General features: G+C 42.7%; 1 protein-coding gene across 3 annotated transcripts in view; it reads right to left on the minus strand.

Annotated features, from left to right (window-relative positions):
• The window catches only part of LOC135099808 (transient receptor potential cation channel trpm-like), a 108,369-nt gene that overhangs the window by 34,453 nt on the left and 61,416 nt on the right, over positions 1 to 12,500 (minus strand). For all 3 annotated transcript variants that reach the window (XM_064002363.1, XM_064002361.1, XM_064002362.1), the window contains one exon: positions 3,071 to 3,115. In XM_064002363.1, the coding sequence (XP_063858433.1) occupies positions 3,071 to 3,073 (3 nt within the window). In that variant the 5' untranslated portion in view covers positions 3,074 to 3,115. The remainder of the gene's footprint in view (positions 1 to 3,070; positions 3,116 to 12,500) is intronic.

The raw sequence follows: 12,500 nt of genomic DNA on the forward strand, positions 1-12,500 counted from the left end.
ATCTCCTGATCCACTTCCTCATCAGCGATCTACCCTCCCTGCCTCGCTCACCTCTGTCACTCGCTCCTCACTCACGCCCATCACAACATCAAGGCCATAGGAAAAGTGACTGGCTAACTGACTGACTGACTGACTGACTGACTCTCTCTCTCTCTCTCTCTCTCTCGTCGACACATAATTTTTCTCGTCGATGAAAGATGAATACAGATTAAAAAATTTTCCTCCACTTCTCTCACGTTCTCTCCATGTGTTAAAGGCAAACTGCATTTCTCTTATTCTTCGAAGATAATATAGGGTATGGTATTGGAGAATGAGCAGCCTGGTAACAAAGACCACACAAAGAAGGGTATCTTAATATATAGTATGTAAACTGCATATTTATTTTTTGAAAATTATATTGGTTGTGGTTATAACAAAACTCTTAACCTAGCAACAGAAGCCACTCTAAGAAGGATAAGAGTAATACAGAATAGTTTTTAAAAAGTTGGCAACTTTAGAGACCAGCCTCATAAAACATAAGGTAATGAAGTAGCCAACCTAGTCACTGCAAGAATGTTAGGCTATTTCAGAACGTAAGTTTAAAAAGTTAACAGCTTATAATAGAGACCAGCCTAGTGAAACACAAGCTAATGAAGTGGCCAGTCCAGTCACTGAGACTACTCAAAGAAGGAGGGACAGTCTATTTCGTAACGGAAGCTAAAACATGTGCAGGCTATTCACATTCATGAAAGCTATTCCAAGAAGAAGAGCCTGGTAAGCTTGTGATAGAGACCATCCTTATAAAAAGAAGCTAGTGAAGTGGCTAGTCTAGTCACCGAGACTACTCAAGAAGGGTAGTCTATAAGAGAAGCTAAAACGTGAGCAGACTAGTCATCTAAGAAGGGGAACCTAGTGATGAAAAGAAGCTTATAATGAAAAAGAAGCCTAAAAATCAGTATCTTATTCAGAGAAACCATTCTGACATAGGTAACCTAGTAATGGAAAGAAGCCTAAAAAGAATCAATCGCCAATCTGACAAGGATAACTTAGTGACAGAGCATCGCCAGAGATCTTATGAGCATAGCACACAGCCTCGTCACGGGGCCAAGGTAAATAAGCATAACCGTAAGTTAGTGATTAGAGAAAGTATTAAGCTGTAAGACCAGACTAATGAGGACAGCTTAGCTACCCGAGGCAGGCTAATACCTGGGGTGAAAGTGCGAGCGTGCGATACACCGAGTCTCGTATTGCCGATGACTTCATCTCCGGAACCTGAGAATGCCTTAACCAGGCCATCAATTTTAATATATCTTATGTACTGTAGGTATCGTTAGTTAAGGATGATGCTTTTCGTTATCAATTGTTTATAAATAATGTAGTTACTCATCCAGCAAAATTATAATTCTTTTTACTCTATTATGACAAACTAGTGAGTGATTTCACCTCCAGAACTGGAGTTACGGATGATATTTTCAAGAACATAGGAACTTGAGAAAATAGGGGAAACTGCAAGAAGCCGTTAGGCAATTCTTGTATTAAACTTATCTACCCATTTCCACCTATCCTCCTCATCCTCTTCGTTACTAATCGTTTATATTTTAGTTTTCCATCCAACACAATTGTTACCTTAGTTACACTATTACTATTAATTAATGGATGACTTAACTTCTGGCACATTAGAATTCTTTAACCCTGCATTGATTTCATTATATTGTAAATGTCATCAGAAGGTATTGTCAAGTTGAGGATATTATTTTCTACCATGTGATTATAACTAGCCTAGTCACTCATTCAACACAATTACTATCTTATTTACTGCGTATACTACGATTAACTAATGGATGACAAGTGAAGTATGGCAGTATGTTTTCAGGTTTTTTTTTTTTTCAACTGCCAGTTTTTAATCTTGTGTTGTTACGGAAAAAATATCGTGCGTTAATTTTTAATAAAGTGTTTGATTAAATTTTACAGGAAGGGAAAATAGATACCGGCGCTACAGAAGATGACGGGAGTACGGTATGAGTAAACTGGTTTTTATATTCTTGTTTGTGTCCTTGACTTTTAGCCCATTCAGCATAACACACGAGGATACAAACAAAAATATGAAAGCCAGTTCACTCGTACAATACTCCCATACTTTTTTATAACTCTAGTATTTATTTTCCCTTTGTGTAAAATGTAATCAAAAGCTTTATTAAAAAAAAAATCAACGTACAATATTTTTTTTTCGTAACAACACAAGATTGAAAAACTGGCCTTGGAAAAGATCTACTTAAAGAAAAAAAAACATATACTTTAACAGGTTTTCCTCATAGTCTTCTTCACTATAATATGTTTTCATGACAGATCTGGAGGCAGCAGAGGTACGACCATTATCAAGAGCGAGGCTTGGCGAGGAGGCAGCGGGATGGGTAAACTAAAGAAAATTAATGGGAGCAACGGGATGAATAACATAGCGGGGAGGAGGAGGAGGAGGAGGAGGAGGGAGGAGGAGGAGGAGGAGGAGGAGGAGGAGGAGGAGGAGGAGGAGGACAAAAAGGTCATGGAGGAGCAGGAGATGGAGGAGCAGAAGAGGGCAAAAATAAGGATGTGTTGGAGGAGCACAATGAACGAGAATTATAGATGAAAGGAGTGAAGAATTGGAAAGATGTTTACAGGAAGGAGAGGAAGGAGGTTGGTAATGATCTAATTAGGCCTCCAGGAAAGTATGGAAAGAGATTATCTTGAGAGGGACAGGAACATGATATCAACAGAGGCGTAAAATGAGGACACACACACACACACACACACACACACAGAAATAGATCGACAAGTAGATAAATAAGTGGATAGACAGATTGATAGATAGATGGATAGACATATAGACAGATATAATTTTTTTTTATTTTATTGACACACACTTCACAACATGATTCCAATAACAAGCATGGTCCAACAAATTGTTCTTACACTAGACACGTTAGCCACAACTAAAATCTTGGAAACATACAAGATACACACACACACACACACACACACACACACACACACAAACACACACACACACACACACACACACACACACACACACAAACACAAAGTCATTACTCACCATTTGTACGTACAGTTACTGCTACGTGTCTTCATCCTAGCTTATCTGCAAAAAAGAAAAAAAAACACAATATCAATACATGGAATATACCTGAATGAGGGTTAAAGTCAGTTAAAGCGCCTTACTTTTCTCGCTATCATGAACACAGCCTCCGAGGTAGCCCAGCCAGGCGCGACCAGCGGGAAACAAGACACATGTTATTGAAACGTGGTTGGTGGCACCCGTATACTTCTCCAATTTACAGGAAGCGCAGCAGATCACTGACCGCTCCTCTTACCTCTCACGGACTGACTGGTTACCATAACATATGTAACAACTAGTGTGTATCCTATTATTCTCCTTCCCCCCAACACACACACACACACACACACACACACACACTCTCTCTCTCTCTCTCTCTCTCTCTCTCTCTCTCTCTCTCTCTCTCTCTCTCTCTCTCTCTCTCTCTCTCTCTCTCTCTCTCTCTCTCTCTCTCTCTCTCTCTCTCTCTCTCTCTCTCTCTCTCTCTCTCTCTCTCTCTCTCTCTCTCTCTCTCTCTCTCTCTCTCTCTCTCTCTCTCTCTCTCTCTCTCTCTCTCTCTCTCTCTCTCTCTCTCTCTCTCTCTCTCTCTCACACACACACACACACACACACACACACACACACACACACACACACACACACACACACACACACACACACACACACACACACACACACACACACACACACACACACACACACACACACACACACACACACACACACACCACCACGCCATTAAATAAAAACATAAATCTGAAAAAAAGATATGCGCCACACTTATACACGTGTTTTCAAATATTAACTTATCAAGATATTTTACGCTTCCGATAATGGCGTTAAAAAAAACATGAACGATGCTGCGTCGGATTTTCCAGGGGATCAAAAAAATAATACTAAAGAAAAAAAAAAAAAAACGCTGACCTCGAATTAGCAAACTTTGATTCCTGAATAATGCAACGTAAACATTCATGTGTATTCACTTCCACTTCATTTAAAGTTTTTGTCTACATTTTTTTAATATTTTTAAAAGAAACTAAAAAGATTAAATATTTGCTTGAATCCTTGCATCAAATATTCTCTCTCTCTCTCTCTCTCTCTCTCTCTCTCTCTCTCTCTCTCTCTCTCTCTCTCTCTCTCTCTCTCTCTCTCTCTCTCTCTCTCTCTCTCTCTCTCTCTCTCTCTCTCTCTCTCTCTCTCTCTCTCTCTCTCTCTCTCTCTCTCTCTCTCTTCGAATTCATCTCTTCCTGTTTACTGGCTTCCAGATGTCTTTGAGTTTCACGTGTCGTGCAGACAACATTATATGTTTGCTTTAGTCACATTATTCAAGTGGTGGCCACGAGGGTGTATATTAAACACTAATAATGTTCAATATTTGATTAATTAAAATTAAGTACAATGATATTCTCTGATCATTCACATCAAGTGACACATACATTGCTTTCCAATTAGTTAATTCACAATAGCAACTCCTATTTTATGTCATAGTAATTCAATGTTTCATGTTCATGTTCATGTCAGTAAATCATACACAAGTACACAAGAAAATATAATACACAGCATCCTACAAACTAAATATTATGATATTGCTAACATCCTGAAGTTATTCCTCCTTTATACCTTCAAGAAATAATAAATCACCCAGACTGTATTACACAAACTTTCAAGTTTCAGTTACGAGTAACAAGATGTGTTTGTATATTCTGCCTCAGCCTCTCTGGTCTAGGACCTCTGGAACCTCTGCCTCTCTGTCTGTTATTGAACTATCCCACTGCTATAGTTCATGATATACACGTACCTCTAAACAACTGACCCACCACCTGCGCGGTAATTGGGAGAGATATCAATCAGGGACAGTGTGTGAAATGGAAAGGTAAAGCTCAGTGTTCCTTCTCTTTGCTCCCAGGCTGGCTTCGCCCACGTTTCGCCCAGCTATTTTATGCCCCTTCTCTTGTTGTGTCCTGCGTCCGTGTTTTGTTGTTTTGATCCTCGATTTTAATTTCCTAGGGATTCCTCGTCCATGTCCTCTTGTCCTTTATCTTTGTATAATGACCTGTTTGTTTTCTTTATCTTATTTTTATCCTTTTCCTTTCTTCTTTCCATCTTTCTTGTACTGTAATGTAGTACTCGATGTAAGGTATGGTTACAACACAAGTACTGGAAACGAGAACCTCCCAAATATCGGTCAGCCGCGTCTTTGCTTCTTTCTTCACCTGCACACATCACCTCAGCCACCTGCACTATCCACACACCACATCACCTTTTATGGCGATGTGCTGGTGAACAAGTATTTATACCTACTACGTGAGTTACCGTAGCCGTGCATTATATCTTGCCATACTTTCATATTGTAAGCCAGCAAGGACCTAAATGTGTCGTGTTTGAAATTTCTTGTAACCTCTTATATCTTCACTTTCATGTCTCATTTATCAGCCCCCAACTCCTCCTTTCCTCCTTTGTCATTCCTATCTCCGCTTTTCTCACTTTTCATTTTTTTTTATTTATCACTCCCTTTCCTCTGTTCTTCCTTGTCCTTTTTACATACGAGTGAATCTCCTTTCTCCTCACTTTCTCCTCTTTTTTCATTTATCACTTCCTTCCCTCTATCATTCCCTGTCCTTCCCCGTTGTATCTGCATTTTCCTTCCTCCCTTCCTTCCTCCCTCAGGCCAATGTCAGAAGCTGCATGCACTCCATCATTTCCCTAACAGATGACGGCGCCACGTGAGTGAGGAAGAGAGGGGGAGTGTCACGTGAGAAGGATGAGTCTGCCGTCCACTCCCGCTCCGGAAGTGCGATAGTGGAGGCGATGGCAGCGTGAGGCGAGACTTTGTGATTGTAAGATTGATGCTAATGCTCCTCTTGTCTGGCAATGTGACGAGAACACGGAAGGAAATGTAGAAAGAGAAGAAGAGACTAGCCGTAGTGATCTGCTGGGTCTTCGTTTTCATATAATGAGTCGAGGCGCTGGAGTACACTTGACGTGATTAATGATTGGTTGTAGGAGAGAGAGAGAGAGAGAGAGAGAGAGAGAGAGAGAGAGAGAGAGAGAGAGAGAGAGAGAGAGAGAGAGAGAGAGAGAGAGAGAGAGAGAGAGAGAGAGAGAGAGAGAGAGAGAGAGTGCCTGCCTGTGCTCATTAAGTTTACGCGTCTCTATAACTATAAAAGCAAAAATATATCTGACGTTATTTTGCTTATTACTTCCTTCCCAAAACGAGAAATGACAGCAAAGTCTTGAATATCACGAAAACAAATTATTTATAAGACAGAAAATCATCGTGTGTGTGTATGTTCGTAATACAAATTCTTAAAGTATGAGACAGCGAGAGGGAAGGTGAAATAGACTGCAGGGGGACGGAGCGGAGCAAGTAAAGTACTAAGTAAGGAAATATGTAGATGAAGACACGCGCGGGGGGTCAACTGGTGATAAGAGAACGTCTATTTTTGTGAATAAGTCGTGAATATGTGACTGAATGCCTGAGTGGATATGAATAAATGATTGAATAAGTGACTGACTGACTGACACAAGCGACTGAGGGAACAGTACCTGCAGTGTCAGTGTGGCGGGGCGACTGCGAGTGGTAGGGGGCCAGTCAGTGAATTAATGGAGTGGATCAAGTGGATGGCAGATAATTGAGTGCGAGTGGGCGAGTGAGTGAAGGTAAAGGTTATGCTGTCAAGTGTCGGTGACTGGACTGAGGAAAAAAGAACATGGCAGTAATGAGGAAGTGAGAGGAAAAAGGAAAGAGAGAGGAGAGGAGAGGAGAGGAGAGGAGAGGAAAGGAAAGGAGAGGAGAGGAGAGGAGAGGAGAGGAGAGGAGAGGAAAGGAAGCAAGGAGAGATGAGAAGGGTGAAGAGAAAGGATGATAAAAGAATCTTATCCTCCAATTTTTGACGATTGTTTCTGACTCTTTGGGGACAGACGCCTCGGTGGGCTTTTCTCTTTTAATTTTGTTGCCCTTTGCTGGTGTCCCTCCTACATTAAAAAAAAAGTGTGTATGTAGTATCTACGTATGAATATTTCAACAAAAATTAGTATCAGAACACACACACACACACACACACACACACACACACACACACACACACACACACACACACACATACACACACACACATTGAAAACTAAGGAGGAATCTCATTTTAAGAAAGTTAGGAAAGTCGGAAACTATTCTTTGAGGACAGAAAAGTTGGAATTCTTACATTCCAATGCACGATATATACAAATTCCATGTTTACCCCTCTCTCTCTCTCTCTCTCTCTCTCTCTCTCTCTCTCTCTCTCTCTCTCTCTCTCTCTCTCTCTCTCTCTCTCTCTCTATCTATCTCTCTATCTATCTATCTATCTATCTATCTATCTATCTATCACCTCCATATTTCAGCACACTACTTTCCCATAAATATAAAGTTAACGCACAAATAGCAGTCCTCTATTTCTTATGTACATAAAACTAACTTTAGAAAACTGGCTTCACATATGGGGGAAACATATATATGCAGAATACCTAGCTAGGATAAGGAGTAAATTTACGTTGAGAAGATAAAAAAGTTGCCGGCGAGGATGGAAGGGGCGAGGGGAGGGAATGTGGAGGACGGGGATGAAATTATCTGACATGAGGGACGCGGGGAGAGAACGAGGAAAAGAAGAAAGATGCGGAAAAAGTGAGGAGAAAAATGACTTGTGGTTACTGGATAGAGGCAATGAAGGATGATGGCGGTGACGAGGACGAGGAGGAGGAGAAGGAGGAGGAGGAGGAGGAGGAGGAGGAGGAGGAGGAGGAGGAGGAGGAGGAGGAGGAGGAGGAGGAAGAGAAACAGGAAAAAAGGAAAAGGTTAAAGGAGGAAGAGAATGACAATAACAAGGAAAAAATACGAAGAAAGATAATAACGATGATGAAAAGGAGGAGGAGGAGGAGGAGGAGGAGGAGGAGGAGGAGGAAGAAAAAAGAAAAGGATGAGAAGCACGATAATAACAAGAGGAAATAGGATAAGGAGAAGGAGGAAGAGAACGACAACAACAAGGAAAAATATGCGAAGAAAGATGATAACCATGATGAAAAGGAGGAGGAGGAAGAAGATCAAGAGGAAAAGAGAAGGAAAAGGAGGAAAAGAATAACGATGAAAAAGGGAATGGAGGAAGACAATGACGATAAAAAAAAGGTGAAGGAGGATGATGATAATGACGAAAAGAAGAAGGAAGAAGAAAAATAAGAAAGAGAAAAATGAAAAGGACGAGAAGAACGACAATAACAAGAGGAGAGAGGAAAAGGAGGAAGAGAACCACAACAACAAGGAAGGAAATGCGAAGAATGATTATAACGATGACGAAAAGAAGGAAGAGAAGGAGGAAGAGAAAGAAGAGGAAAAAGAAAAAGGAGAAAGAGAACAATAAAAACAATAAAAAAAATGCGAAGAAATATTATAAAGATGACGAAAAGAGGGAAGAGGAGAAGGAAGAGACAGAAAAAAAGACAAAAAGAAAAGGAGGAGAACGAAAACAATTAATAACAAGAAAAAGTGAAATCAACAAAGGCCGTGTTCTGTAACAATGACAATAACTAGAGCAGGAGCAGAACACACGAACACACACACACATTCTCTCTCTCTCTCTCTCTCTCTCTCTCTCTCTCTCTCTCTCTCTCTCTCTCTCTCTCTCTCTCTCTCTCTCTCTCTCTCCTATCAACCTTCCCTCCCCCTTAATCCCCTCTCTCCTCTTTAATCCTCTCTCTCTTCAATCGCCCCTCTTTTCCGTGTCACTCCTTCCCTTCTTCCTCCCGGGACGAAAATTTCTGACCCACTTCGAAGAGCTTCAAGATTTTCTTTTCCTCCTCCTCCCCAGACCTTCTTGTGACTCCCGGTGAGGGCGACAAAGATTTCTCGACTAGGAGTGGTGAGCAGGTGTCGCTGACGGAGACGAGAGAGAGAGAGAGAGAGAGAGAGAGAGAGAGAGAGAGAGAGAGAGAGAGAGAGAGAGAGAGAGAGAGAGAGAGAGAGAGAGAGAGAGTTTGTCACTCTCTTTTTGTTGGTGTTTATGTTAGTTACTATTTTTTTTTCTTTTTCACTTCTTTCTCTTCCTCCTTCTCTTCCTCCTCCTCACCCTCGTCTTCATTCTCCTCCTCGTCCTCGTCCTCCTCCTCCTCCTCCTCCTCGTCCTTCTCCTTCTCCTCCTTCTCCTCCTCGTCGTCTTTCTCCTCCTCGTCCTTCTCCTCCTCCTCCTCCTCCTCGTCTTTCTCCTCCTCGTCCTTCTCCTCCTCCTTGTCCTTCTCCTCCTCTTCCTCCTCCTCCTCGTCCTCCTCATCTTCCTCCTGTTTCTCCTCGTCCTTCTCCATTTCCCCGGTCAGCTTTGGCTGGAGGGATCGGGGGGTGGGGAGGAGCCTTCTATTCTGCTAACTTGTCTCTTCAGCTAGTAGTTAGAGTAAAATACTTACCCAAACAGCCTAGTAAGGACCTCAGGGTCTGTTGCTATTTGGTCTTCATTTGTGTTCCTTTATATTCCTCCGCCTCCTCCTTCTCCTTTTCCTCAACTCGTCTACATTTCCATTTCCTATTGCTTCACGCTTCTTATCGTCTTCTTCCTCTCCATTTTTTCACGTCTCCTCATCTCACTGTGACTTCTAAGGAGATTTTTCTCCTCTCCATTTTCCTTTCATTTCCTTTTATCTTTCTCCATTTCCTCCTCCTCCTTCTCCGCTCCTCTGTATCTTTGTATCTTCCCTTCGCTTATTTCCTCTGCTCTGCCTCCCCACTTCCTTCCACGAAGCAAAAAAGTGAATGAAAATAAGAGTTACCATCATCATCACCACCACCACCACCACCACCACCACCAACACCACCAAAGCAACCACAAAAGCAACAACAACAACAACAAAGCCCATTAATGCAACGCTAACTTTCGCAAAAAAAAAAAAAAAGAATTATTACAAAAACATTGAAGAAAAAAATAGGCTTTGAGGGGATGGTAAAAAGTAAGAGAGAGAGAGAGAGAGAGAGAGAGAGAGAGAGAGAGAGAGAGAGAGAGAGAGAGAGAGAGAGAGAGAGAGAGAGAGAGAGAGAGAGAGAGAGAGAGAGAGAGAGAGAGAGAGAGAGAGAGAGAATGAGTGAAAAAAAAAAGGACGGAACAGCAAGAATGGTGATAACGGAAAAGGAAGGCGAGGGTGAGGATGGCAGGCGCTAATGGGGCTGTTGTGTGAGTGTAAAAGGGAGGAAGGCTTGCTTTGAACACGGTGAATCTGACCCCCCCAATAATCGCTCTTACGCCTAACTGATCTGACCACAAGGCGAACACAACCTCACCTCACTCTCACTCTCGCCTCAATGTGTGTTGCGTGCATGGCTGGGTGTGGTGCATGTACAGTTCACTAGAGAACACAAGTGCATGCATACATTATCATGCGTAACGACAGCCTCATACATAGACATTAAGGGATAGGTAGGGGGAAGAGAGAGAGAGAGAGAGAGAGAGAGAGAGAGAGAGAGAGAGAGAGAGAGAGAGAGAGAGAGAGAGAGAGAGAGAGAGAGAGAGATACACTGTTAATACGTGAAAGTCCATTTGTCTTATAAACAAAACATGACTCTCTCTCTCTCTCTCTCTCTCTCTCTCTCTCTCTCTCTCTCTCTCTCTCTCTCTCTCTCTCTCTCTCTCTCTCACACACACACACACACACACACACACACACACACACACACACACACATATACACACACACATAAAGCAAACACAACGTAAAGGAAAAAAAGTTAAGCAAAAAATTCCGAGACCCATACATATATTACAAATTCCAAATGTTGACGGGGTATTATGCAAATCCTCCCTTCAAAATTTCATTAAAAAAATTCCAAAAAACTTAATCAGGTTTCACGCGGTATGGGGGAAGCAGCGGTGGGCAGCCTTGAATATTAAAAGAAAAAAAATCGTATATTATAATCCGGAAATGTTTGTGACACCCACTGGAAGGAAAGTCGTGGAGTGGCGGCCGTGGGTTCGTGTGCCGAATGAAGGAAGGCCGCGGGAGGAGGGAAGGGAAGGGGCGGCGCTGACTCGATTACGTGGTTGCAGAAGTGTTTGAACTTAAGGACTGAGGCAGGGACGGAGGGAGAAGCGAAGGGAACAGATAGAAATGGGTGTGAAACGTACGGGAGGGAAGGAAGGAAGGAAGGAAGGAAGGAAGGAAGGAAGGAAGGAAGGAAGGAAGGAAGGAAGGAAGGAGAGAGAGAGAGAGAGAGAGAGAGAGAGAGAGAGAGAGAGAGAGAGAGAGAGAGAGAGAGAGAGAGAGAGAGAGAGAGTGAGTTATATAATCTGAAGAAAAGATAGCAGAACAGAAAGCTCTCTCCCCACCCTTCTCTCCCTCTGGCGTAACCCTTACAGCAAAGAAATAATAAAACAAATACCTCGCAAGACCGAAGAACCATGAAAATAAATTAAATGAGATACCTAAATCACCTGGAGGCAACAGAGAGAGAGAGAGAGAGAGAGAGAGAGAGAGAGAGAGAGAGAGAGAGAGAGAGAGAGAGAGAGAGAGGGAAAGAGACGAACCCAGTGTATACAGAAAGAGTGAGATCATACACCTAAGTTCCCGGTCCCGCTGGTGCACCAAGAGGGGGACAAGGGACGTGTGGGGGGACGCGAGCAGAGTGTGTACTGGATGCCCTTATGCCTTGGGAGCCGCCACACCACAGAGAAGAACGTGACTGGCGTGGGACTGCTTACCGGAGAGAGAGAGAGAGAGAGAGAGAGAGAGAGAGAGAGAGATCCTTACACGCACGAAAATATATATGAAAAAAAAAGTTAAATACGTGTATAAAAAAAAAACATTATAATCACTCAGGGTAGAAAGTGAGCAAACGGACTAGAAAAACCAGAGAAAAAAAGAAAATATTCCGACCTAAAAAGATACAAGTATGATTGCCTAACATGATGATACACGATACATCATACATACATACATACATACATACACTCCCTTCCACTCCATTAACCACACACCACACTGATTAGGAGGAAAACGAAATATACAAAAGAGGAAAACAGACAGTGGGTAGCCGGGGGGAGGGGGAGGATACAAGTGTGGTAGGGAGGCAGAGGGATTTTGGGAAGAGCAGGATGATTTTGAAGTGGGGTACAGGAGATGGGCAGGAAGTAGAGGGGAGGTAGGGGAGACGGCAGGGAGACAGGGAAAAGGCAGTGGGGGATGATAGAGATGCAGGGAAGGGGATGTGAGTAGTGGTAGGGAGGCAGGGGGAAAGAGAGAGAGAGAGAGAGCAGAGAGGCAGTGGCAAGGCTGGGAGGCAGAGGGAGGACAGGGGGTGAGTAGCGAAGCAGGGATGGGCACAGGGGTAGAGACAGGGGAAGGGAAGGCCATGGGTAGTTGTGAGGCAGGGAGAAAGGCAGAGGGAAGGACAGGGGCTGGCAGG

Source organism: Scylla paramamosain, chromosome 4 (assembly GCF_035594125.1).
Source record: "Scylla paramamosain isolate STU-SP2022 chromosome 4, ASM3559412v1, whole genome shotgun sequence".
NCBI classification, from domain to species: Eukaryota; Metazoa; Arthropoda; class Malacostraca; order Decapoda; family Portunidae; genus Scylla; species Scylla paramamosain.